The sequence below is a fragment of the Nothoprocta perdicaria genome, unplaced genomic scaffold (genome assembly GCF_003342845.1).
Source record: "Nothoprocta perdicaria isolate Ctin4 unplaced genomic scaffold, notPer1 scaffold_57, whole genome shotgun sequence".
NCBI lineage: Eukaryota > Metazoa > Chordata > Aves > Tinamiformes > Tinamidae > Nothoprocta > Nothoprocta perdicaria.
In genome coordinates, this window is record NW_020455832.1 from 3,940,103 (window position 1) to 3,967,696 (window position 27,594).

General features: G+C 44.7%; 1 protein-coding gene across 1 annotated transcript in view; it reads left to right on the forward strand.

Moving 5' to 3' along the window:
• Nucleotides 1-27,594, forward strand: part of ABI1 (abl interactor 1) — a 73,068-nt gene that overhangs the window by 25,945 nt on the left and 19,529 nt on the right. Inside the window, exons 3-5 of the mRNA XM_026048785.1 lie at nucleotides 10,217-10,279; nucleotides 19,458-19,634; nucleotides 27,452-27,466. Coding sequence (XP_025904570.1) covers nucleotides 10,217-10,279; nucleotides 19,458-19,634; nucleotides 27,452-27,466 — 255 coding nt within the window. The remainder of the gene's footprint in view (nucleotides 1-10,216; nucleotides 10,280-19,457; nucleotides 19,635-27,451; nucleotides 27,467-27,594) is intronic.

The window sequence follows — 27,594 nt, forward strand, 5'->3', positions numbered from 1 at the left end:
CCTGGTGGGGCTCCTTCCCGGCCTCCCTGGTGGGGCTCCTTCCCGGCCTCCCTGGTGGGGCTCCTTCCCGGCCTCCCTGGTGGGGCTCCTTCCCGGCCTCTCCGCTGCTGCAGCCTGTGGTGATTCCCAAGGGATGGGCGCCCCGGGTGCGCAGGCTGTTGGTGCTGGGCGGCAGCGTGTTGTCCCCACAGGACTGGGGTTCAGGGAAGCTCTGCCGGGGATGGCGGGAGGCCTCAGGGGGCGATAGCTCTCCGAGCAGCCCAGGAGGTGGCAGGGGGGTTCCCTGGGAATGTGTGTGTGTCTCTGCCTGTATCTTGGGTTAAGGTTCTGCTGTGTTCGTGGGTTGGGGTCTGGGGTCACAGGACAGCTCAAACTCATGGCTGGAAGGTGAGAAGTAGGAGAGGGTGGAGAACATGACAGACCATCTGCCCGTGTACACTGGTGGTTGTGCCTGGACACGGGCGGTTGTGTAGAGCTCTTCGGGACCCCTGTGGTGGGAGAGAAAGACCCCTCCAGATCTCGTGGTGGTGACAGCACGTGCAGAGGCAGCTGTTGGGGACTCTTACCTTGAAGTTGTCCCTTTGGAAGGAACAGGATGTTGTTTGGCTTGAAGTTCTGATCCTGATCTCTGACACAAAGAGCCTATGGGCTGGATAGAGGGACTGTTGGGTGGGGAAAAGTGCACTGCTGGACTCAGAGTGGTGAGCGAGGACTTGGTTTGGTTGCTGGAGAGCAGGATCAGAACCCTCCAGAATCTGCTCTGCTCAGAATATCCTTTGGAAGCCTTTCAGGAAGCAAAGTGCGTCCTTAAGAAATTTGGGAAATAATTCCCAAATTATCCTGTTATAAGACAGGTAATTCGCAAGCTAAATGGCAGAGCTTCACGCACAGGAAAACTTGAGAATTGAGTCACCAAAATCCTCAGGAAATTCAAGGTGTAGCCTGTGAGAGGAGCTTGAGGGAGTTGTGCTCCTGTAGTCTGATAAAGATGTGGCAAAGTGGGGCTCTAATGGCAGCCCGTAAGTACTGCAGTGTGGCTGCATCATCTCTATCATCCCAACAGCTACTTTCTTCTCTTGGTAGCAGCAGGTGATTGAAGAAGGAGGCAGCAACCACAGGTGACACATGGGCAAATTCAGACAGGATTTTCAAAGACAGCAAATACATACTTTTTTTCCCTCTAGAGGGTGGCACTGGAACAAATTGCCCTGTGGGGTGACTGTCTTCACTGCTACTTTGCAGAGGCTGGAGCTACCTGAGAAGCTGTTTTGTCTCCTTACAAGACACTTCACAACCTATAGGAACTAAATGGTGACAGAAAAAAGACAAAATCCTGAGAAGTCGGGGGAGAGACTGCCACTCTGTGTCTACAAATCCCTGTTACCTCCACACCGACTTAACTTCTGCACTTGCAAAGATGTGTGAAGAGGCAGGGAGTGTTTCTATAGGAACCAGGGCGTTTTTGTCTAGCTCCCTTGGACTACCCTTGTCAACACAGCTCTTCTGCTGAGATATGCTCACCTCCATAACCCCAAATTAATGCATATGGGGAACTATACTGAGCTACACAGAATTTATGGAGATGTAGTTAAAGCTACTGTGATATTTAGTGCAGTTACTACATATGCCATGAAAGAGCACCCATAACTGATAGCCCTTATGGGATGACCAAGTAAGTACCTGTATGGCTTCCACATAGCAGTTGCTTTGATGGAAAAGAAGAGCCAGAAACTCTTGTCTTCTGGCATTCTTTATTCCTACTTTTTTTGGAGATTGCTGCCTCTGCATGCTCCTTTAGGGAACATGTATGCAGGATGTTAAACTTGTAATGAAATCCTCCATATGCCAATTCCCAGGCCACAGTCTGGTGGAAGGGCAGTCTGAATGTGTATTTTTCAGGGATTTTGAGACTATTAAAACCTCTCTTTTGCTAGAGAAGTATTTGATTATAAGCCTTAGGTACCTCATTAAATACTAAACTAAGAAACATGATTCAACCTGTTTTTTTCCCCCCTAAAGGGGAAAAGCAAAGCCACAATTCTGTGACTATGAACATTACTCTGAAAAGCTTTTTCTTATAGCTTTGTGCAACAGAGAAGTCAAAAGTGTTTGTGCAGTCAGTCATTTTTAATGAATTTCTCAGTATCACAAAAATCAAAATGCGTCATTGCTCTGTTATGAAGTCAATATTAAACTTTTCAGGAGTCTGTTTTTTTCCCTCTTCAGATGCATCTGATTAGATTGTTGTCCAAAATAAATATTCCTTCTACTTCAAATCTCTGTAAGCGAGCGAGCGATCTTCAGATGTGAATAGCTTCTGTTTTATGTTTTCTTTCTTTTCTTAAAGTATTTCTATTGGTGATTTGGTGGCAAAAGGATAGTGGAAGAAAGGAAAAGGTATGTATCGAGTGGTGATTTGAGAAACTGTGTGTGCAGCAGAGCAGCAGATGAACAGCTACCGTGACTGCACCTAACCAGGACGTTGGTTCCTTATTAGCTGGGCAGGAGCCGGCTGTGTTGGAGGACAGGGGGCATGAGGGGAGTGGGAGCAACTGTGTTTTGAAGGCAGCATCTCAGTTGTCTTGCATTTCTGAAGCCTCCCCTGTTCGTGACCTGCTGCTCAGGCATCAGGGCATTTGCTGCTGGGAGCCTCTGGCTGGACTTCTGCTCGTGCAGGTCGGGGGGGAAACTGCTTGGTGCTTTCTTCTGGCTGGGTTATTTGGGAAGACAAAAGTGCTTGATCTGCAAACAGAAAAGCAGGTAATGGTTAACGTGCAAGCAACATGAGTATTTTAGAAGCCAGTGGTAACCTCCCGACACTTCTTATACTGCTGCTGACTTGACTTTGTTCTCTTTACTAGCAGCCTTTTGGGACCTATTTGTATCTCAGTTATGCAGGTCTTGTAAAATTCTCCCTTACAGGTCATATATGAAAGCACTTATTCATTGCAGGTCTGTTCATGGGAGGCATATAAAAGACTTACTAGCTGCTCTCTTAAAGCTAGGGCTTTTATTTTTAACCTCAAAAAAAAAAAAAAAAAAAAAGGCATGTATGAAGTCTGGCAATCTCTTCAACGATGTTAATCCTAATAGATACCTGTCACATGGCTGTTGTGGCCAGGGTATGTCCCTCCCCAGCACCATCTGGGACAGTGGGTGCTCTGACATCGTTGGGATGGTCATGGAGCCCAAAGGGGAAGGTTTCTCTTTCATGGAAAGAAAAGTGTCTCAAATCCTGTGATTTGATGCATTTTACAGCAAAACACCTAAGCATACAGATGACTGGCCATTTGATTTAGTTGCACTAGAGATCAGTGCTGGTGCTGAACTGCCTCTCCTACCAGTGCCACGTTGGGAGCGCTGACAGGGAGAATCCTCATGGTAGGCTTGTCTGAGCCTACAGACATACATAGAAGTTTCCTCTTTTGAGAGAAATAGCAATGATACGTTTTGAACTCATACAAAATTCAGTGATAACGGTCACCTGATTTGCTGTGTTTTGCTTTTTTTCAGTCACTTCCATTTGGCATGCAGTGTAGCTGTTTAAAGTAATGGATATAAAGTGGTGTGTCTCTCTTATTCGATTTTAGGAAAACAGACTGCTGGAGTTATTATTCTGTCTAATGTTCATTTCTGGTTTCAGTAGGTGATTATGTTATTAAACAATTTGATCCTGTTATCTTATGTACAATGTAAAATAGTGCATGACTGTGAGATCATAGATTTTATGTTTTAGTCGCTTTTCGTTTTGAGAATCTGATAAATAGCTATGACTTCTTCCCTCACTAAACACTCATATGAAAGCTAATATATAGTTGTGCTGTAACCTCACCTCTTTAGGCATAAAATATTTGCTTCTTCACTCAGTTGTTGCCTTGGAACAGTTATTTATGATGGACCCATCAGTTCAGTTCAACTTGCTCAAAACCAGGCTGGATGAGGGTGCCCGAGAAGCCTTCAGACTGCAGCCCAACCCTTAACTGATTGGGAGATGGATCCGGTGTCATCCCTTTCCTTGCTCGTGGTGCTGGTGGGGCAGGTAGCAGGCAAGGGGCATCATTGGGCGTCACCTTAATGTAGTGATAGTTGTCAGTGCCACTCTGGCACCTGGATGCTAAAACGGGTGGAAAGAACTTCTAAAGACATGTGTGATATTTTTGTTACTGATGTATTTTCATTTTTGCAGTACAGGCTCTTGGTACACTCTCCAAAAATGTGACTTCAGGAGATAGGGGGTGATTTCTCTAAGTTTCTACAAAGAGGAATTCAAGTTAAATCACTTGGGGTTCTTCTGTTTTTTGAGCATTTCTTTTGCAATGCAGCATGACTGGCAAAGAAGCATCAGGCCTCAATCTCGATTAGCTTCTTTCTTATATCTGCCACCAGACCTGGGAGCTCTAGGAGGACCAAAGCACTAAAATCCTTGCATCTTAGTTTTTCTTAGTTATCTGAGTTTTTGAAGAACGTAAGTTATCTCTGAGCTGTATTAACTGTGTAGTTCTTCAGAGATACTGCCTACTAGAGCTGGGAACTTACTCTGAATAAATGTAGCTAACACTTTTCTTCTTTCAGCAGATTACTTGAAAAGACATTTCTAAAGGCTGTTTTTCATCCGAGGTGTTTGTTTGAATTGAGATTGAGAGCATGTTGCTGACTGTTCATTACTGGAGAATGACTGGTCACCTAGTTCAGTGTTACTTAAGAGTATCATCTAATCAGCAAAAACAGATTGAGGAAAATCTGTTGTGAATTCTCCCTGATGCATTTTTAGAAAGCAAAGGTTCTGCAAACAAGTTGCTTAAGCAAACATCCAGGAAAAATAGCTGATCTGCAGCCTGCAGACTTTATGCAAGCGAAGGCTTCAATAATTTTCCTCTCTGCTTTTCCCCTCGTGCCCGTTGGCCTGGATTTCTTCCTCCTCGTTGTTTTCAAAACAAGAGGATGGTTGCTGATATTTTGGGGAGTAAAGGCCCTCTGTGTTGTTGGATAGGTTTATGCAGCTTGCAAATCCAAGAAGTACCTCATGGGGCTCATTGGTAAATGGACCTCACTTACAAGTACCGGGGCTCGCCGGAGCGAGGAGCTGGCGGCTGCAGGGGCTCGCACAGCTGCTCCTCTCCTCCACTGGATTGTGTCCTTACTTGCTCCCTTACCTCTCAGGAGCCCATTTTATGCTCTCCTGCTGCTCCAAAGTAAATAAAAAAGATTTAGGTAAATGTAGCAGTGTATTGATCCCAAGGCACTTGCCCAGGCAGTTAAAAGTTTCTTAGAAAATGTAGTGGCTCTTGCATGTGTGTGTGCACGCACGGAGATTTAGCAGTCTGATATTGCACAGATCTAACGTCAGACACACGCGAGTCAGTGATGCTTGTTACTGTGGAGATGTATGAGCGCCTCCCATAAATACGGCTGTGCAATTTGTAGCCTTCTAACCCAATCCTTCCCTGCCTGGGATTTAGGTGCCTTCAGCACGGGCACAAATCTGGCTTCTTCAGTTAGCTTCAAAGAATTTGCTGGTCAGTCCTCTTGGGGAGTACTGCCTAAAGAGGCCCTGAAGAGATGGCCAAGCTGCTATTTATTGTCAAGCTCTTGTACCAGCCACTGCTTCGGTTCTCCCACCACCACCCTCCATCCCCTGTGGAATCAGTTATCCTGAAGACAACATCAGGAAAGCTACAGACACTTAGCTGCTTGTCTCTGCAGGCTTCTGTCCGCATGTCATCTACAGCAATTGACATTCCTCTTCATCATGAGCATTTGCAATCCAGCTTAATCTTTATGCTAATAAATGCACAGTGGAAATGTCTAATTGACCACCCAGTTCTTTAGAACATGTCACTAGTCTAAGGATTTTGTTGTAAAGGCAGTGGGATAACACATCCAGCACTGAGAATGTAGGATATATAGGGTAAGAGAAGGATTTTGGTTGGAAGAGGTTGTAGCTTGGTGTGAAGCAAGTGCCATGTGCTGCTATGACAGCGAAGGCCATGGTCAGGTCCACAGCAGATATAACAGGAGTCTTCCCTATCTGTTGTGGCCAGGAGTAGAAAGATGGGGGGAAATCCGTTTACAGAAACACGACTGAAAGGGGAAGTTCCCTCCTGGATGTATATTAAAATTGGAATAGGGAATCATATCAGCCCTAGTCATACATCTTGACCTTCTCCTCCCCGCCAGCTCATGGCTGTGCTAAGCTGCTATGCATCATGCGTGCTTGTGATTTGGTTGTGTGTCTTCTGCTTTTGCTTATTATATTCCAGATTACCAGAATTCTGGATGACTCAGTCCAAAAGAGTAACTGCTGCTTCATAATGCACATGGGGGACTGTGGCTAACGCTTCCTTTTTCCTGGGTTTCAGAAGAGGTTTGTGTTCAGTGAGATTGATGATGCTTCTCAGCATATGGCTTCTCATCTGGTGAGAGATCTGTGGAAGAGAGAGCTGTTTGCAAAAGGGCTTGAGAAGGGGAGACCAGGAGGCTGGATCATCTTGTTCTACATTTAACTTTGAACACAAAAGCCAGGAGTCTGTTAGATCCCAGTTGTTTTAGTGGGAAGGGACATGGAAGAGCTTGTTGCTGCAGTAATATCCTGGAGATGTTAATGTGGACCTGTGGACCTTTCCTTCCCAGTTAGGACTTTGCAGAAGACTAGTTATGAGGATGGTGAAAGACTTGATTAGTTAGGACTTGATTTGGAAGAAAAAGTGTTTTTAGGGTTGCTAAAAGGCATTTGGCAGGGTGTGATTATAACCTTTCCACTTTTCAGCGATGGTGGGGGCGGAAGCCTGGTGTACAGGGCAGGGGGATAAAATAAAGGTTTCGAGTGTATTATGAAAGAAATAGAAAGATTAACTCCAGAGGGAATAAACATACTGAAAATTCTTTTAAGAGGGTTTCTGATAACTAAAGGTTATTTCTGCCATCTCTTTTTTCTGAAAATAACAGTACTAGAGAAAAGAGAACAAATTGGCCTTTGCTGGGCATCTTCTCACTGGAGAAGGAGCACCTTGGAGTGTTGCAGCGAAGTTGTTTGTTGTAGAGACTTGCTTGCTTTGTACAAAATCTTCAAAAACACAGAGCTTTAATGGTCCTGTTCCGGAGAAAATTCACGTCAATCTTCAACCTTTGAACATTATGGAAATGAAAGAAAAAAGAGAATTTCACAGGTGGTAGGTTGTGCTTGTGGCATGTAGAAGACGAGATGGTAGATACCACCCCCTTTCACTTAAGTTGCTAGAAGTACCTTCTGATGGCTCTTTGGTTAATACTCTTGGGTCGTTGTTAGTGCATTGCTGACTTGCTGGGAAAACAACAGCTCTCCCACTAGCTTGTGCCACTGCCATCAAATGAAATATGGTCAAATAAGTGGGGAAATAACAGTGCCCTTTGCAAGATCGGGGATAATATGTAATCAAAGCCTTGCTGGTAGATAGCTAAAGGATATGTCATTTCCACTTCCGTTGCTTGCTTCATGTCTTGAAGCACAATCTGTGCCAGGATTATCAATCTGGGACAGCTCATAGGCACAAAATGTCTGTGTGTGCGTGATTTGTAGAGTATGGAATCTTCTTTATAAAACTACATGTCCAAAAATTAATTCAGAAAACTTTCAAGTAACTCCATAAGTCTAATGTAAATGAGAATATATATTTTTATTCTTAAGCAGCACTTGATTATTTTGAGGTTGGCAGTAAATCCACAGAAAGGTTGAAGTTCGAAGTGGGATCATTTGCTCCCAAGCCTTGCTCATGCAGAGTCACCTACAGCATGTTGGCCGGGAATGTGTCTAGATGGCTTCCAAATACCCACAGCAAAGGAGACTCCGTAACTTCTCCATTCCAGTACTCTATCACCTTCACAGTTAAGAAGTTTTACTTCACATTCGCACAGAACTTCCTGGGCTTCAGTTTGTGGCTGTTGTGTCTTGTCACATCACGGGGCACCACTGAGAAGGGTCTGGCCCCATCCTCTTGACATCCTTTGGCTACTTCTGAGCATTGGTAAGATCCCTTCTCCGGGCTTCACAGGCCCAGCTCTCAGCTTTCCCTCACGTGAGGGTTGCTCCACTCCCTTCGTCTTAGCCCATTTCAGGGCTCACTGCAGTAGCTCCATGTCTCTCTCGTGGTCTCATCAGGACTGAGCAGGGGGGAACATTGTCTTCCTTGACCTGCTGGCGACGCTCTTCCTGATGCACACCAGGATACCCTTGGCCACCTTGGCTGCTAGGATGCCCTGCTAGCCCGTGGTCCATTTGTCCTCCGGGACTCTCGAGTCCTTCTCCACAGAGGTGCTTTTCAGCAGGTCAACCCTGTACTGGCATGTGGGGTTATTCCTCCCTAAGGACAGGCACCTGCACTTGCCTTTGGACAGTGTTAGACGCAGGATTGACCCCCGGGGACACCGCTAGCCTCATGTTCCCATCTGGGCTGTATCCTGCTGCTCATAACCCCGAGCTTTGCCCGGTCGCCGTCTGATCCCCTCTCCCCCCTTGCGGACCTTGCCACACGGCCTTCAGCGTTGGCAAATGTTTCATTATTGCAGTTATGATAAAAATAAAGCACCCTAGTTCAAGCTAAGGCCGGTTAACTTGCTGCTTTGGATGTTTTTCCCCTCCAATTTTGAAATGCCACCTTGAAACTAAACGGGAGCTGGAAGGTGTTTTGTTTAGTTTTTGGACACGAACGCTCTGCCTTGCCTTTTTGCTGACCTGTCAGCTCGTTACCTCTGACAAACTTTCTGAAAGTTCAAACTCGTTCTGTTTAGTTTATTTTCTTACAGTTTTTTTTAGATAGTTTCCTTTTCAGCCACCTGCAGAGCTCTTTGCAATTGCACATGTTCATCTCCTGTGAAGTTGCTTTTTTTGGCACACAAAATGCTTTTCATACAACATATGACTTTATTCTACTCCCATGGTGGTTCTTTAGTGAGTCCAAACTACTGAAGAAGCCTTTTAATTTTGCTTTTCTATCTTTGTGCTTTTCTTCACTCAAGAATATATTTAGATTTGTATGTTTTGTTTAATTCTAGACAAGTGCATTGCTTCCAGTAAAGAAAACAGGGACCTAGCCACTTAAAAACACAGAAACTCTCATGGAGAAGCTCCCATTGGCACAGTTTGTTCCTTTTTTTAATGAACCTATTCATACATGCATATCTTGAGGATTATGCAGAGACAATGAAATATGAAATGAAATCGGATTTTGCATACTGAAAAACACTTGCACCTACAGTCAAGTTTTGGTTTTGCATAATCAAAAGCATTTATCTGCTTTTTATGCTTTTAAAGACTGAATACAAAGTTAACATGTTATGACTTCACGTCCCAACTGTTGTTCTATCAATCAGGATTGTACACTTGAAACACTTCTGTCTCAAAGCGTTTTCTGTTTTAAACATCCTTTTTGCTCAGGAAATCTCTACCTCTTATTCAGTAAGTCACTGATTCTGTTTAAGCAGTTCCTCTCTGGGAATTTGTAGTGCAGCTGGTGTTAGTTAATACCAAAAGGGCCATTTGGATCTCACTGTGTTTATCACCCCCTCTGCCCAGGGGTATAAGAAAGGACCCTCCTCACATAGGTGTGTTGTGTGTGCTAAATGCAAATGGGTGGTTTGTGGTGGTTGCCTTGCTGTGCAGTGGGGTTTTGGTCTGATACAGATCTGGGTTTGTCCTTCCTGTCACATAACAGCTGTGAAGCAGAGGTCTGTGCTGTTCAGCCGTAACTGAACCTCCAGCAAACACTAGAAAGTGTATCCGGGGTGGCCTGGGATTTATGTTAGAAGAAGGAAAAACGCAAGGAAGTTTCTCTTCTGATGGTGCAAAGCCACTCAGCTTTTGATGGTGAAAGTTTTGATGGTGAAAAGCCACAGACGTTAGGAGGCAGGTGGAAGGCAAGTGCAAATAGTCTCTCTGCCTCCTCCTATATCCTCCCACAGAAATCTACATTCGTGTGTTTCTGTTTGTTATCGTTTATTGAACTCATCCTTGAAAAGGGAATTGGACTAGCAAGTGGATGTGAAAGACCTAAAAAGTTAGCTAGTTGCAAAACTTCGTTGTGTACTTTGTGGACATGTATCAGAGGATAACAGAATATCTTTTTAAAATCAAGCAGTGTGCTTTGTATTGCAGTGTATGCCTCTTCCTTGTGCTCAAACAGTTGAAATGAGCAATACTGTTTGTCATAGTGTGGAAAGTGTGACCCGTAACTCACTTCTGTAGCTGTTTTACAGGGAAATCCGGGACAGGTTGGTCGGTGTTTTTGCCTCGGAGCGGCCGCCTGCGGTGACGATAGCTGTGCCTGCCCGTGCTTAGTCTCTCCTGGGGCTGTCGCAGCGGGTGACGCTCGGCCCCTTGGCTCTGCGGAGCGCAGAGAGCCAGACCAGGAGCAGGAGCGGAGCCGCCGCCGGCCCTTTGCCGGGCTCCCGCTCCCGGACGTCGCTCGGAGCCATCCCGCGCTTCCCAACGAGTGGCTGACGTTGCGGCGGGCGGCCTGGCCCAGCTGCTCTGCAGCCTGCTCTGACCTCCATACTCCAGATGTCTGAAGTTCCATCTCTCCGGTGCTCCTTGGGACTTCAGCAAAGTGCTTCTGGCATTTCACCAATGCAGCGGGGAAGGAGGAAACACCATCCTCATCTTTAACTGCTTCCTCTCCATAAGGAGGGCCTCTGTAGATCTGCTAAAAATCTCTTCTTCTGTAGGAATTTGAGCTCCATTTATCTTCAGTTGCCATCTGCAGCCTTCCTGCCCACAGCTCTCTGCCTGTTCCCCGGGATACTCTTGCAAACCTCTCCTCCTTATGCTCTGTCTTGACACCATCTTCCTTGCAGCTGGGGAAGGTGGTTGATGAGATAGATGCTCTTGAATCCTTTCCCAGTTGCTCCTGATTTACAAAGCCCAGTTTTTTCCAAGGTAGCCTTTCAGTGGCAGAATTTACCAAGTTCCTCCAGCTGCCCCATTTGTGTTCTCACCATCTTGCATGAGCAGGCTCTGACGTGGCCTCTGGAGAACGACGTCAGAGAAGCTTCCTCTCACCAGCTCTGCGTGAAGGATGAGCCTGTGCCCTCCACGACAGCTCTACCGTTTCCAGCTGGCTCATGAAAGACTCAAGTCACTATGGACTCTTGGACACCAGGGGTAGTTTCCTTGTCCTGGTTTTTGTCCTAGAATGTCACGCACTCACAGCCCCTCCGGCCTGTCCTTGCTCCATGTCCCCCTGCCTCTCAGTTCTCCAGAGTATTTCACTAGGTTTGTAGTAGGGCATTCTGAGAAGTGTGGGATAAAAAAAAAAAATCATTTTGCTGAACAGAGCTTTCTTTTCTCTGCTTTTCAGTGCTGTTGTATGTGTGTATGTGCAGCTTCATGGGCTATTTTGAAAATTCGGGACTGTCTGAGTTCAGTTCTTGGTGAACTGCAGTCTTCCTTTCAGAAGAGCGTTTCCATTTCTGTTACTGCCCCAGCAGGAGCTCCAAGGCTGGGTTATTTGTCTTTGTCCAATAAAATTTGCAACCTGTTTCTCTAGCTCTTTTTTTTTTTTTTCTCAGCTACTTGATTTTAATGAGGCTTATCACTGTATCGGACTCCCCTTTTCTCTTTAATTAGCGATTTATCAATATTTAGCACTTACAAACACATGCTCTGGTTGGCCAGAAATCAATTTTTTAATTAAGCTTGCCTTGCACAAAGCTAGCGAGAGCTTAAGGAATGTAATAGTGATGCAGGAATATCTGAAATGGGCCATGCTGTGGACTGTGTGCATTATTGTTCTATATTCTGTGCTTCCATGCTGTAAAACCATGGAGCAAACAGAAAGGTCTGAGTAAATGGGGGGCCTGTGGCTGATTCCCGTCTGTTGTCCTGATACCCAAGGGAAAAATACTTAAAGGTAGAAAAGGTTTTCAAACCTCTCTGCCTTTTTAGGTGGTTTTTGCAGAAAGTCTGGCCTGCTTTTTGCTCATGGCTGTTGCCAGGAGGATCTGAGGAAAGCTGTTAGGGGGCTAGGAGAATCTGAGGAAATCTGCTAGCCTGTGTAGCGAGAAGGATTTAAATCCCTGGATCAGGGGCCAGCTGCGTCGGAGAACCTGTCTATTCAGACACGAACTATGAAATTTAGTGATAAGCAGTCTAAGCTGAAACAAAAATTTCACTGAAAACTCATGGGTGGTCCCCGCCACCACCCCGATGATGCTGCCCGGGCGCATTGATAGCGGTCTGAACATTTAGGGCATCTGCTAAGGGGGGTGTGCTTGTATTTACCTTGAATATACATACATGCATGCACGTATATACGCAGTATCTGTGTGCGTTATGAAGGTGTTATCTCAGGGAGCAGGGGTTAAATTTCCTCCTGCTGTGTCTGTCCCCTGGCCCGTTGTGCCCCGGCCTTCCCCTCGCAGCCGCTGGGCCTGCGCGAGCTGCTCTGTGTCGCTGACCTTGGTTCACTGTGTTAATCTGGAAAAGCTCTCGATTGTGAACCGTGCCTGCGGGGAAAGGAAGGTGGTGCCTCGGATTAAAGGAACTCGGGCTTATGCAGCTGCTCTCGCCTTTTACCCCAAAAGGCCTGGATTTACCAGGACTTCAGGGGATGAACTTTCCTGGAGAACCTGTGCTGCTCGTGTAGCTTGTCCGTGCTCTGACCGTGCCTGGAAACAGTCGCAAAATCCTTGTGTTCTAGAAAGGGCTTGAGCAAAGGAACCGAGGAGAACTACTGCTCTGTTCACTGTAATAACACTGCTGCTTGCTGCTCCCCTGGCTTTCTGAGTGGTGATTGGGCACAGCTTGTCTAGAACAGGCTTGATTCTGGTGGCCATCCAACGGTTGTAGATGGCTTGACAGTTATAGATGTCTTGAATTCATCTCTTTTGGGGGCTGGATGAGAAAAACTCTCACCTTTTTACTGTGAAACTGGAAGCTAAGCAGTCTGAAGTTTCTATTATGGTAGTTTCAGATGGATTTTTTTTCAAGGCCATCTAGGGACATCAGCTTCACGCAGCCATGTGAAGTGGTGGCTAAGTGGGCATGATAAAAGGATGCACTCCCTTCCACCTTAAAGCTGTGCATTGACCCACCAGTCCCTTGGTAAAGGGGCAGTATTTCCATCAAAGTCTTTTTCCAGGTTTTTGTATGCTCCTTAAGAACACATCAGTGTTGAAGAACTTTGAGGTAGAATTCAAAACCTTTTCAAGCCCAGGTCAGAACCATGAAAGCACAAAAAAAGAACAGCACATGAAGGTATTAATGCTTTTCTGCCTGGAAAGAGAACCCTGTGGCTCAATATTGACATTTAAATTTGGAGTTTTCTCCAAGAAAAAAATGATTTAAAAAAAGTTATAAATGATGTATGTTTTTATAATACAGTTTTATATCATTTATTTTTGGAGTTTGAATGAGTAGCCACAGCATGTGTTGTAAAGGCCAGGGAGAAGAGTTAATTTCCCTTGCCTTGGATTGCAAACAGCTGGAAAGTAGCTAGGATATTAAGGATTACGGTAACATCACTGATGAAAGAAAATTCAGGAGGAGAAATTAGGGTTTCAGACTCAAGCGGGCTTTTGATCAAATCCCTGAGCAAAGTTAAGGAGCCCTCTTGATGTGTGGGTGCAGAAACAGACCCTCAAAACTGTCCAGGTTTGATCTGCAGCTGAGCTGGTCACCGGGTCTCATTGGTGGGGATGTGTGTGGACAGGAGGCTGTAGGATCAACAAGAACCATGTTCGGTGGTGCCAACTTCGCTGGTGCTTTGTGTGTGGCTCAAGTTTATATTGGAGTGGGGGGAAAGGGGAAGAAGCAGCCCAGGTGCCTGAGATCTTTTATTTAAAAGGTTTTCTTCATTTTTAGTAAGAAGTAAGACAGAGATTTGTTTTATTTCTGAGGGTAGGTTCAAGAGGCTCTTGGATGGTGTCTCGAGTGAGATATCTATATAAATAAATGAGTCAAATCATTAAATTACTTGCACTTTTATCAGAGTTACTGTAAGATGTAATTTGTAACATTGTGTAGATACCTGTTTGCATATAGTATCCTTAAAAAAGCTTTATGCTTGTTCTTGATCATGTCTCATGTGCCATGAACCTCTAACTGATCTTTTCTGAGGAAACCTCTCATTATTCCTCTTGCAGTGCAGATATTTTCACTTCAATTCCCTGTGTTGATTAACTAGGTTGTTTTGTTTTAACTTTCACGAAATGAGAGAACAAATTGGTGCTGTCCCTGCAGCAGGCAGCTGTGTGCCTGGGCCCCTTGGTGCTGGGGACGTTACTCTCTTTTTCTGTTGACCAGATTGATACCCATGCAGGTACTCTGTAAAAGATGAGTTTTCCAGCACCTCTTCAATACAATTCTTATTTTATTTCATTAACTCATTTATTTAGCAAGTCTTACTAAATACGCCTCTTTTGAGGAAGTAGCAGTGAGATGAAACTGTATTTCTGAAACAGAACAGGCTGATGTTCTTAACATCAGATTGCTTAACTTCAGGGAAGCTTTTTGTGCTAACGCCATTAGATAGCACAGTGATGAAATGTGTGGTTTTTGCGAATGACAAAAAAGGCTAATATTAAAGTAGGACCTAGGAACAAAATTGCAAAGAGTAAGAAATTTGAAAGGTTTATTTTAATTTTTTTTCTCCTTTTAATGAAGGGGATGGGGAAGGCACCTCAGTGCTCAAGTTTCTCCAGTTCCATTTCCTTTGGGCAACAATGCAGTTTAAGGCCTCAGTGTATGAGCCTCTAGAAATAAACAGAAAACGTGCCTTGTTGATCTGTAGAATTTAATTATATTTTTAAATTGTAATTATAATTAAATTTTCTAAAAATTGTAATTTATTTATTACTGCTGTGGCTGAGTGAATCAGGGCTCACACCTGACTAGAAATCCTATTTTTTAATATCCCTTTTTCCTGAGTGCTGGGGAGCGGCTGGGAAGGCGGTGTGGAGGTGGTAGCAGGTCCTGCTGTTTTATCTGCTGTCTGTAGTTTTGCTCAGATAAAGTCATCCTGATCTATTTGCTAGTATGTAGGTGTTGTATGATGCCGTTTACGTGGCAACCAGGGCTTTGCATGTTTGAAACACAGCCCTAGTAACAGACACCACCCAAAACCCCTGTGTTCAACCACAAACCGAAAGGGTGAAGAAGGGAAACTACAGTATTCGCAAGACTGTTGCTAATAACAAGCTGTTTTGTCCTTGTTTTTGTCTTTGCTTTGCTTTAAGTCACAGCCCGGGAGTCGTGGGGAGTTGGAGCCCGCGGCCTTCCTTGAATCCATGAGCTTGGAGCCAAATTGAAAACTTGCTGGTGCCTCCGAACCTGGAGCCGAGCTGGAGAGGGGCTGACAGGCAGCTCTTTGGCAGCGCAGGGGAGGATCATGGCATGAAAATTAGTTCTTAAAACTTCAGCATGAAACAGCCTCAGAGGCTGCAAATAAAATGTCTGTGTAATTACAGGCTTTTGTGTGTGCCCCTCATGTGCTTCCTTTATTTATGTTTAGAACAGGGAAATGCCAGTGCGGTGACTCTGCCCTCGTGCCCTGCTTCACGGGTGAAAGCCTTTGCCCTGTGCCCCTGTCCGTGGGCACGGCCTGGGGCTGCGGTTTCTGGACAGGCTTCTCGCTTCATGTCCAGTAGCCCCTCTGCTCGTTTGGGTCCTGGGCTGATGGGTCTGTTCTCCCTTGACAGGGAGAGAAAAGAAAAACTGTGTGAGCTGCATCGGTGCTGAGCTGCTCCTGGCTTTGGGGTGGCTTTGGAGGGAGCAAGCGGCTGCATTTAGCTCTGCATCCTGTTGATGAGCTGGTTCTTCTGCGTGGTTTTGACGCAGGCAGACGGTGGAGGCAGCGAATGAACAAGAGTCCCCGGGCGCAGCGGGTCCCCTGGGTGAGCTGGGGCCTTCCCCGCAGCGCGGGGCCTGCTCCTTGGGCCCCTGCGGGTTCCCTTTGGGGAACTCGCTGTGCCTGCAGGAGGGCTCGCTCCTCCTCCTCCCACATCAGCCCAGTGCTGGACGTTTTCCTATAGGATTGTGTTATCTGGGAGTACAAATCCCTTCCCTATTCCACAAGTTCTCCTACTGCGTCTTGGACTTGTTTTCAGCATAGGCCAAGTATACTTCAAGTCAATCTGTTTTCAAGGTGTATTAAACCTGCACTAACCCCAGAAAGAGGTTTTGTGTGTGAAATTGCAAATTAACTGTTGTTTAGCGCTCTCATTGTGTCAGAGTGGACATTTGTGGCCATCTGACACCAGCCTAGTTGGCTTTTATCTGGTGCATGGGGCTTTCCTCTCTCAGGATTTCACTGCTGGCTGCCTGTTTAGACAGCCCATCCTGCTAAAAACTGCATGTTTTGTCCTTTTCCTTCTTCTGGAAGTGAAAAAAAAAACCCTCAAGTTATATTGCTGACATCAACATCAAGCAAATAGATACTTAAAATGAAAAACAGTTACGTGTTTCAGATTGCTTAGTGAGCACATAATTAACATCGTGCAACCTTTATGGAGCTGGAGAGAGTCATTCCTTCCTGAAGAAGCAGGATGCCCCATAGGATGCCCCATAGGAGGGTGTTGCCCTGGGCAAAGCGGGTGCCTGGGAGCCTTGGCTTCACACGGGGCCAAACAGGCCCGTGTTTTTTTCCAGTACACCAGAAGCAGTAACTAAGAGTTGCAGTTTTTTAATGGCTTAAACAGCAGATGCATCTCTTGTGTGGCCTGCATCCCCTCAGCACTTACATATGTGCCAGAAGTTGCTGTCTCTGCACCCTGATGCACAGAGTCTTCTCTCCCTTGGTTTACATTATTGAGGGCTGTGCAAAGACTTCGGATCACTGCTCCATATTTGATTTTGGATAAGCTGTCTGACATAATGTATGTTCTTTTCCTGATCTTTTCCTGTTTTATTTTTTCCTTCTGCATAGGCAAGAATTTGCTGTAAGTCATGTTCCAAGGCATGTATGGTACAGCATCTGTCCCTGGAATTCCTTATCCTCTGCTCCAGTAATTTATGGAATTTTCATTGTTCATTACAGGGTGGAGAGGTCAGCCTCCAAGGGCCACCTGCTAGGAAAAGATGCAGCTTTTCATGCCATGAAGGGTTCCTCCTTCCTTCCCCCCTAAAAAAAAGAGTTATTTAGCGGCAAGATATTCCATCCAGGAGAATGAAGCAGGAGCACGATTTTCAATATGCCTTTTGAATGTTTATTGTATTGTAATACTTAACATGTCCTATTTTAAAGCATTGTACCATGTACCCTAGACTCACATTGTCCTCTGCCTCCTATAGTACTGTGTTGTTTAGATGACTCTAAGTTAGTATTTTTTCACCTGTGCAGCCCTCATTTATCAGAAAATGTGAAGATTTGCAGTGTACAATAGCTGTAAGGTAGCTCAGAGTTCTGTAAGACCATTCGTGACGTAATATTTTAGTGATTCATTGGAAACAAAACAGCTCAGCTTGCACAAACTGGAAAATAAAAACTAAGAACATGTAGAAGAGAATTCAAATAATATTTAATAATATTTCTCGATCTTTCAGAAAGCCAAGCAAAAGGCAAGGAGTGTATAATTCGAGCAGAACTAATGTGTAAATTTGAGATTCTAGAGGGAAAAGAAAAAATAATAGCAGGAGCTGAAGAAACAGAGCCGGGCTCGTGTTTTAGCTCTTCTGCTCTGTCTTCTGTGAAATTGGCTGCCAGAGCCAATGTGCTTTAGTGGCTGATTTCTGCTACCAGTGTGGTGCATACTTGATACACAGGACTGCATCATTTGGTAAGGTGCTTTAATTTGGAGTTGCTGATTTTGAGGATTTGTGAGAGCCTTGAGCATTTATAACACGGAAGTTTGCTCCAACACTTTATTTTAACTGTAGCCCTTTTGGCATTAATTTTCTTGGAACAGAGTTAGTTGAATGTCTTGTGTTTCTTTGGAAAATCTCTACTGCTGTATTTGTATTCAGATTTCTGATTCCTCTAAAGTAAAGGAAACCTTTGCAAAGTTGCAAGCTGGCTGCTATGTGTTTTTAAGCTATGTAAACAAGCCTGCTCTGGTTTAGGTTTGTGCTCCGCTTGTGTTCACACCTGCAAGCTGCAATACAACATACAGAAGCTGTTAAGGACTTTAGTTCTTTATATATTTATTTAGTTCTTTATTTACTCAGAAGAATTTAAGATTATGTGAACACATGCGCAGATTTGAGGCAAAAAAACCCTGCTTCATCCTTTGAAGGCATTTCATAGTGAGCTCTGAACGCTGGCTTCCCTAGAAGCTGTCACTGGCTGCTCACCTCTCTTAGTCTTACTGTCCTGATTCGTACAGAAACAGAGTGAAATAAAAACTTACGTTTCATCTTTGATGCTTTGTGCTTTACTCAGCAAAATCTGCATGTTGCAATATCCATTTCAGAGTGGGACACATGCCATTCCTAGACACTTGCCTAAACCAGTACTGACAGATGAGGAATTTCCTTTCTCAGCTTTGAGAGGCTTTTGGTGAGAGCCTGCCCAAGAGAAACTGAGGCTTAGGGACCTGAGATGATTTTCTTCAGCATGTGGGCTAAAAAGTGATGGCTCTGTAGGATTCGGTCCAAGTCATTAGGAGAAGAGTGGTGGCTGAGGTTGAATAGCAGCTACTGCAGTGAGATCCTGAGGTTTTAGCAGGCACTTAAACCAGCAAGCGCAGGCTCTGGGTCCTGAGATAGGCTCCCTTCTGGTATCTGATGCTTGAGCTGTGCTTGTCCTCCCGCAACTGACATTTTAGCTGTGGTTACCTTGCTCAGAGATGGTTCCTTGCCCGTAGACATTTTCTTGCAGGTGCTCTGAGACTTGCTCTGACCCTTCCCAGCCTGCAGGGCTGACCTCCCCTCTTCTCATTAGCCTTTTTTCCCTACAAATTGATGACGCTCAGCCTGGGTGTATATTTTGTTTTCCTTCACAGCTGTCAGTAAAGCTCTGTTTTATTCTTTCCGTAAAGCTGTCGTACATGATGTGACAGACACTAGCCTCAGTGCTGAAATGAGTCTTTAGCTGTGAGAGCTGTTACTCTGATACGCACCGGTGGCTTTGCTGAAAAGAATCCCCACAGACTTGTAAAGCTCAGTCCCCTCGGGGGCTCGGGGCAAATTGCTCAGCTTGTCTGTCCGGGTGTCCCCGCTCTGCACTTGAGTCCTTTATTACCACCGTCGGTCATAAGAATGTTGAAGGTCAACCTGTAAATATTGTATCTGCGTAGTGTCCTTATAGTGTCAAAGCAGTAATGTATAACTGTAATTTTGTTACTAATATTGGTTATTTTATTAAAGTGCAGCTATTTCTAACAACATTCATATAGGTTAAACTCATTTTGTCAGTAAACTAGCATGCCTCCAGCAGCTTTAACTTGATTCACTTGATTCGCTTTGTCCAACAGCAGAGCCTAGACATGCAGTTAGCTCATAAAGAAAGCAGCAGATGCCTGAAGAAACTTGTGCTCTCTTCTTTTCCATCCAGACTGTGGACATCCACAAAGAGAAGGTTGCTCGCAGAGAGATAGGCATTTTGACGACCAACAAGAACACGTCGAGAACCCACAAAATCATCGCGCCAGCGAACATGGAGCGGCCTGTAAGGTACATTCGAAAACCTATAGACTACACGGTGCTGGATGATGTTGGCCATGGTGTCAAGGTAAGAAACTTGAGGATTGCAAGTATCACAGAAGAGGAGATAGGGTTGGGGTGGGCTGTTCCAGATACTGAAGTGCCTTTATTGATAGGGTAGGGAGGGTCGCGGGTTGCACCCACGTACAGACTTTCTGATAACAAAAGTGGATTGTTTTGCACAAACTTTTCGTTGGGACAGTGTGTGTCATAACCTGGTGACTGTTGTGGGTAGTCCCAGTGTCTGGAAAACACAGCTCGTGAGCTCGTTGGGCATTTTATCGACGTACCATTAGCCTAATGACTTGTGAGAAAAGCCGTGACTGACTTCTAAGATTCTCCCTCCTTCCACCTCTCTGCCACTGTCCTTATGTCTTCTTGGTACTGAGAGAAATGAAGAAGTTTGTTATGGGGAAATGGCTGGTGGAATGTTCTGGTGGGGTTTGTTTGTTTGTTTGTTTATTTGGTTTCCTTTTGGGGAGGGGTGGGGAGTCAGCTACGTTGGCATTGACATCTCCATGACATTTGCTATCTCACTCATTTGGGCAGCTCGTTCTCCCCCTCTGCAAATAAAAGCCTTTATAAGTTAATGGGTACCCCCCCAACCATCCTTTCCTTGGGAATGGTTGTGTCCAAAGTGAGGTAATTGGCACCCTTTGCTCCCTGGACATATTTTAATAGCAGCTAATAGCTTTGTATTTCCCCTGAGCAGGCCTTCAAGGTACATTCAGTTCAAAACCGTCTTCCCTTGCATTGCATTAAAAAGCTTTTATTCAAGACCCCTGTATCCTCTAAAGCTTAATGTGCTCTGGTCAGTTGGCCGAGCAGCCGGATCGGCCCTTCTGGTGCCCTCTGAGGGAATGAGCTGTGGAGGGGCAGAGTTTTCAGAGCTCCTCAGCACGAGGAGCGGCAGCCCTAAACGAGGGTTTAGGGACCCCGGGAACGCTCCGAGGAGCCTGATTCTGACCCAGACTAGTTGAGTTCAAGCTACCTCTGGCTCATGGCAGCTTTAAGGCTATGAATTAACCAAAGTCTTGTGCTGTTAGCAAAACCTGTATCTAAATGCAGAACTTTTAGGGTTTTTCTACACTGAAAGTCTGAGATAGAGTGGATGGAGTGCAGTCCTGTGAAGAAATTTGAAAGACATGCCCTAAATTATAATAAAATCAAAAACACTGGAGTCAGAGGTTGATAAATAGTCAAAACCAGGATGCCTTGTAAAATTGGTTTGCTAGTGACAGGGCTTTCCCTCCCTGCACAACTGTTGTACAGGAAGCTCACAGGGAAGTGCAATTGCCAGTCTGCTAAATGTCTTCTCAGTCGTCACCTTCTGGGCATTGGGGAGCATCTGCGATACTAGAGCAGTACTGGAGCAGAGAGCCTGTCGTAATGTGAGGGGCCACCTTCTTCTGTAGAAATCCTGGTTTAAAACTGTTAGGTAGAGGTTACTTTAACACTTCCTTCCTTCTCTTCCCCTTCTTTTGTGGAGGGGAAAGAAACAAACAGTTATGTGCCAGTATATAAATAGGTCAAATACAATTACTCATACAGAAAATGCTCAGTTTAAGAGCGGGGAGAAGGAGGAGGGAGCTTGGAAGAAACCTTAAAAGCCCTGAAGTTGCCTTTAGAATTTATTACAATTTATTTATTTTTTTAAAGAAAAGGAGGCAGGTGGAATTGCAGCAATTTGTAAGATGAGAGCTACGTAGGAAATTGAAAAGATATCTTATAGTAAGTAGAGATAAAATGCTGAATTGGATTGAGTTTATTATATGCAACTATCAGTTCTCCTAAAACAAATGTTTATGAGCACGGAGCATTTTTCAGCTGCGTTGGAAGGAGAATTTTGAAATTTCCTACCCATAAAACATACGCATTTCAGTCAGTAAAACTGTAGGGAGCTTCATCGACGAAGACGACGAGCAGGAGTTCAGCATTCAGAAATCCTATGGGAGGAAATGGAAGCTGGGAGGGTTCTCATGGAGGAGCTGGAGCCAAGTGCTCAGTCAGGAGCAGTGCGGTGGTTCTGACCATTGTCAGGCTTCTCTGCCTGCCCAGGTCATTGGGGTAGTTGTGCTTGGCTCTCTGTTTGCCAGACAAAACGCAGACGTGAAGCTCTCGGGGTAGAAGGCTGCCAGTCCTTGCTTGCCCTTCCCTGCAGGGTAGGACCTTTCTTGTGTTGGCCACTTGGATATTAACTTCTAAATAATTCACTGGGGGGAAAAAAAATGAAGTCAGGGATCTTACACCTTTGGCTTCCTTGGTACTGGCTTAGCCTGCGTTAGATACAGTTGCTTCCAAGAAAGTTGTGTTTCCCACTCCATCCATGTCACATCGTCATTCGTGGGATAGTGGCTAAACAGTAAATACTGCTGTGAGTCAAGAAGGTTTTCTGGGGGAAAAGGTCATTTTCCCTCCCAATTCCAGAACTGTGTTGTGAGTGCTGCTACTAGGTGCCTTTTGGAGGGCACTTGTTCCTGGAAATCCAGGATTGTGCCTGGTGTCGTCTGCTAGGAGGAACATTTCAGGTCTTTCTGATTGCCAAAAGCCTTGACAGACTCTTTATTTTCTAGTCTTGAAAAAAAATTAAAATTTGAGTTGGGTAATTAGAAGGCAGGAGTCAGAGGTAGGTGTCTCTGAATAAGAAGACTACAAGTAAGCACTGAGGAAGCAACATTGAGTTTGCCTGTCGCCCACAGGTGGTTTCTGTATGGTAGTAGTAACAGTTCAACATATAAAAACATATCATAAGAAGTAAGCTGCAACTTGGAAATTTTTACCTGCTTGGTTTGGAAACTAAAAAAGGAAGAAAGAAGAGGAAAGCAATAGTGACAGGTGACATCTAGTGACTAGGTTAATGGGATACAATATAATTACTGGGTTGCAAATAGTGCTGGAGGATATTGTAAGCTAAAGATAAAATTTTACTGGAGGGAAAAAAAATATGGAGAGTTATTATGCATGTTCATTTTTAGAAAAAAAAAATAGAGTCTAAATTTTCTCATTTCTTATGATAGCCTGTAAGGGAAGAAAAGAACAAGCAAAGGCTGCTATATGTTTCCGATAAGGAAACCGAGTTGCAGGGATGATTTAAGACTGCAGAGCTAGTGGCAGAACAGTAAGTGTCATCCGCAGCGTCTGACTCCTACGTACAGTCTGCCTTTCCACAAAGCATCTTTGATTACACGTGCCCTTCTCCCAAAGTCCACATCTTGATTTCTGGAAGGAAAAAATGTTGGAGCAGGGAGGGGATACTTTATGGACCCTGCTTCCCTGTGTTTTTTTCCTCAAGCATCCCATTCTTTGATATGCAAGCTGCTTTTTTGCCCTGATTGTGTCAACCTGCAGTGCTCCAGAGCTGCCCTGTGGACAAAACAGGGGACAGTCCTCATGCAAACTCCATGAGGATGACTGTGGAGCAGTGGGATTTGCTGGCTGTAGATCCATAGTGGCACTTCCAAAGGTGTTAGGGCCAGCTCCATTCCGTAGTCATGTCTCATGTGATCCTGTGTTGACTAATAACGCATTTACCTTTACAAGTAAAATAGAAGGTGGGCCAAGTAATCATTGAGAACAACTTATTTTTTCCTCTGTTGCAGTTGATGACTGCTCAATGAATTACCTTTAACCTCAGGCTGGTTATGGCTTTTACAGAGGATACGTACTGAAGGGCCGAGTTCAGACACTTTGTATTACTACAGGTTGGACTGTGGCGGTTTTTAAGCAATTGTTGTCATTGATCAACGTTTATATTGATTTGTTTTTAATAACTGCTTTCAGTAACCCCAAGTATGGCAGAATGTACAGTGAAATTGTCTCCTTAAATTTGGTACCTGGAGAAATAATAAGCCACATACAGCATGAAAGTGCAGTGGGGGTGCCTAGAAAATTAGTTTCTGTGACCCAAAACTGGGGAGTTTATAGTTGAAATGCATGGGAGAAACTTCTTGGGCTTCAGTGCAATGAGGATTTTGCTTCCATGTCTCTGCTGTGCAGGTATCACAGCACTCTGCTGCAGTGTATCACTGAGATGTCATACATCTCAGTGCTCATAAAGACATAACTCGTTTATGTGAGTACATGGGCCATGTCCCTAGCCCTGGTTTTCCAAACACAGTTTGTAACTTGAATAATAGCTTCCTGGTTCTCCAGATCATGACTAATGTTCCCTCATGACTTGTTATTTGGCATGGAAATTATTAGGAATAGCGGGCTGCCTCTTGAGGCTACCCAGGGGGTCCTTCACATGTCTGAGCATCCATTGCCTGGTGGTAAATACTCAGGATTGCCTCAGATCCTGCCTTCTCACAGCACTTGGGAATCTGCTGACACTTGGGGTCTTGTCCCTGTGGTCTCAGTAACACAACCCTGCAGTGCTGCCTTAGCGATTATTTTTGCACTATTTAGAGCACCTGAACTGAGCTGTCTGTGTGGAAGAGCCCAAAGGATGAACTACTTGGTACAAGGAGTTGTGCTGATATTCCCTTTCCTGCCTGTTGCCCCAAAAGTCCACCATGTGCATGAAGTGACTTTCACTTCTCCTTGGACCTCTCCTTTCCAAAGTCCTAGTTTCTTTGAAGCTCCTGTAGCAACCTGTTCTTGGGTTTCCTCATCTTCATCTGTCTTTGGATAGGTTGTTTCCTTGCAAGTACATATGGAACTATCAGTTTTGTGGACAAATTATAGATCTGCTGCTGGACTCCAGAGCCCTCATTTTTGGTCTACATTAATATTTGAACATGCCTCCCTGATGTCTCTTGGTGGATGTTTTTCTTATATCACCTTTGTATTTTATCAGTATCTATTAACAGAATTCTTGCTGTTCTGTTTGTTTGCTGGGTCTTGCTTTTCATTTAAACCTTTTTATGCCTTAAAATTTGAAATTTGATAACTTTTCCCATATTTAAAGAAGAAATTAAAAAAAAAAATGTTGTTATGGCCCCTGAGCCCAGTCCAGCTAGGAATGAGAAGGTGCTGGCAGAGGGGAGTGATCTTCCTTTGTGGTACCTGTCGCTTCGCTGTCCCAAAACGCCATTTGTCCCATCCAACCACACAGCTAAAACTGGGTCCAGGTGCTCTGAATTTGCAGCGTTAGCTGCAGAGCAGCTTTCTTTGTTGCTTTTATGTTTGTGGGTAGGCTTTTTTCCTTTGAGAAATGCCCTGTGCAGCTGCTGTAGGCACTTGCTTTGCCCATTGCCTTAACTGCTGGCGCTGAGGCCTCAGCACGAGGCCTCTCCCTCCTGTCAAAGCCCTGCAGGCAGCTCCCCGGCCTCGCTGTCATCCTCTAACGAAATCTGGTCCCTTCTGCACCTCTCTGTCTCCTGCTTCACAGCTCCCTCATGCTAAAGCCTCTTCCCTCTTCAAGCTGTGGACCTTGAGCTTCCTCTGCTCCTGGGGCCTGCCTTTCGTCTGCTCTTGGTGGGACTGGCTCTCACGAGCACTGCTCAGTGGATGGTTGGAGGTGCCCTTGTTCTGCCCATCAGCTTTGTGGCCTGTGGTAGACAGGTGCTTGAACCTACCAGTCTTGTAAATATGCCCCTTTTTTTGGCTTTCTGTCATCTTTTCTTCTATTTTTCTCAGAAACATAATGGGTCTAAAACCTGCTGTGTAAAAGGTTCCCAGAGCTTTCCTTGAATGGCTTAAAAAGCCCTATTATTTTTTCAGAACAAGTAATATGGTAAGATTGCCCTTACAGGCTCAGCCAGTAAATAAAAGAAAAATGTCTTCCATTTAATTAACTTATTAACTATGAATGATTAAGTAGTCATATGGTTCATATCACATTCATTTGCTTTCTTCCCTTACTTGTGCTCTCTGGATCAGGAGTTCCCCTCCCAGCAGAATCTCCCTTCCCTGGATATTCCTCCCTTTTGTGCCTTCTTACCCTTGAGACCCTTCTTTCCACAGGTAGCAAAAGAGAGGGCACTGGCAGAGTGAAACAGTGGGACAAGAGTTATTAATTCTGCAGTATAATAATAAAGCATGTGTGTGTGAGCGTGTGTGCACGTATCGATCCATTGTGTGTTACCTACGCGGTAGCCAAGAGATCAAGGTCGCCCGATGCCCTGGTGGAGATAAGAACAAAAGTCAGCAGCTGTGGACTTCAGATATGTTTCATATCTTAAGCAGTGCTGGACATAAGATGAAGATTCCTGGATGACTGCTGGGTGTTGATGTTCACATTGGTGCTGCAGCGGAGCAGGATGAACCAGGGCTCCAGGAGTGGGTGGAAGAGGCCCCATAAGCAGCACTGCACAGGGCATGGAAAAGAGGCAGCTGCACTTTTTTTGTGAATAAATGAATATATGAGCACACACACATTTGTGTAGGGGGAAGTCCGCTGTCTTTTAGGCTGCTCTCCCCTTTGAGCCTGTAGAAGAAAGATGTCTGCCTGTGATTGCTTGGAAAGAATGGATAGTTTCACTTCTTGGCCTCTTCAGGTAGCAAATTCCTTGCATTTTTCCCTTGGAAATGGGAGAAGTAAGAGAAAGGGTCATGCACTCGTATATGAGAGGGGAAAGCAAATCCACTGCTGAAAGGCTCATTTAAAAATACAGTATTTGGGAGACCGCACTGGCATCCTGGAAACTGAGCCTTCGTGTGTGTTTATGAAATAGGTATGCAGGGGCAGAAGTGGTTTAAATGGCTGATGAACCTTTGCCAGACTGGGAGTTAACGGAATGACCTTCAAATTTACTTACCACAGCTAAGCTCTCTCATTTGGGTTTTGGAACAGGTTTTGGGTTTCTATTCTTACAATATGAGTAATTTGAGGGCAGTGGCTTTCAGCCTCGCTTTGAATTGTAAACCCCAACTGATTTCAAGTGGTTGTGCAGCCCCTGTCAGAAACTACATATATATACATTGCTATATGGCATGTTTTAATTTATTTTTCTGAATTCATAGACCTCTTAAAAACTACCAGCCTGTGGCTCTTTGAGGAGGGGGAGGAGGTCTCTGCACCACAAGTTTGAAAAACTTTACAATAAGAAATTTATTCTAAGAGTAACAGTTTGCTTCCAAACAGCCTGTGAAACCACCATTGGGGTGGTAATTTCAATCAGTAAAACTAACCTATTTCCCTTCAGAAAGATGCTGCCCTCTCCCCCCAACCCCATCTTCCCCTAATTAAAACTATAAAACTCAACTTGGATTTATTTATTTTCACTAATTTTCATATTGGACTTAGGAGGCCTAGTTTTCGTGATTTCTTTTTTTTTCTCTGCAGTCATGAAGGGCTGTAAAACCGCTAGCATCGCATAATGACGTGATGCAAAGAGCTAACATTTCAGAACAGTCATCGCTAGGGCGCTGCCCACACGGTTCGAGCAGCCAGGGCTCTGCTGCTGGCTCGAATCAGGTTTCGGTCTCATCCAGCCTTAGAACTCCCTTTATCTTTATTTACCTTACCGTGCAGCAGCTAGGATTTCTTCAGAACCCACGAAGGTTGCGTGTCAGAACAACGGGAGGTTCATTCTGAATGAACGGATGAATTTCTCAATGAATTCTCAAATGTATGTTGCTGTTGATCTGGGTTTGAACCTTAAGGGCTTCTCAGCTCTTTACTGCCTGTATGAGGAGGCCTGCAGATAAATCTGGAAGAGAAGTATATGTGATTTCAACACAAGAGTTATTTTTTCTTTCGGTCAGTTAGTCATTGAAAGTTGTGCCATGTGATTATGTGAGACAGTAACATCTTTGTTAGTGCGTCCGGGATGTAGCTAATTGTCAGTAGACAGATGATTTTTTAAAAATGTAATTAACTGTAGTATAACCTGTCCTATCACTTGTGATGGATCTGCCATTAATTTCTACCTTTTCCCCCCTTTTTTTGCCAACGTTAAGTGGCTAAAAGCCAAGGTAAGAAGTGTTATTTCTCCTTTGACCCACAGTGTCTCATGTGACTGATAGTAGAGGCTGCAGAGCCATTAAACCCCAAAACTAGCGCTCTCTTATACTCTCCTCTGCTTTCCATAGGATGTTTAGAT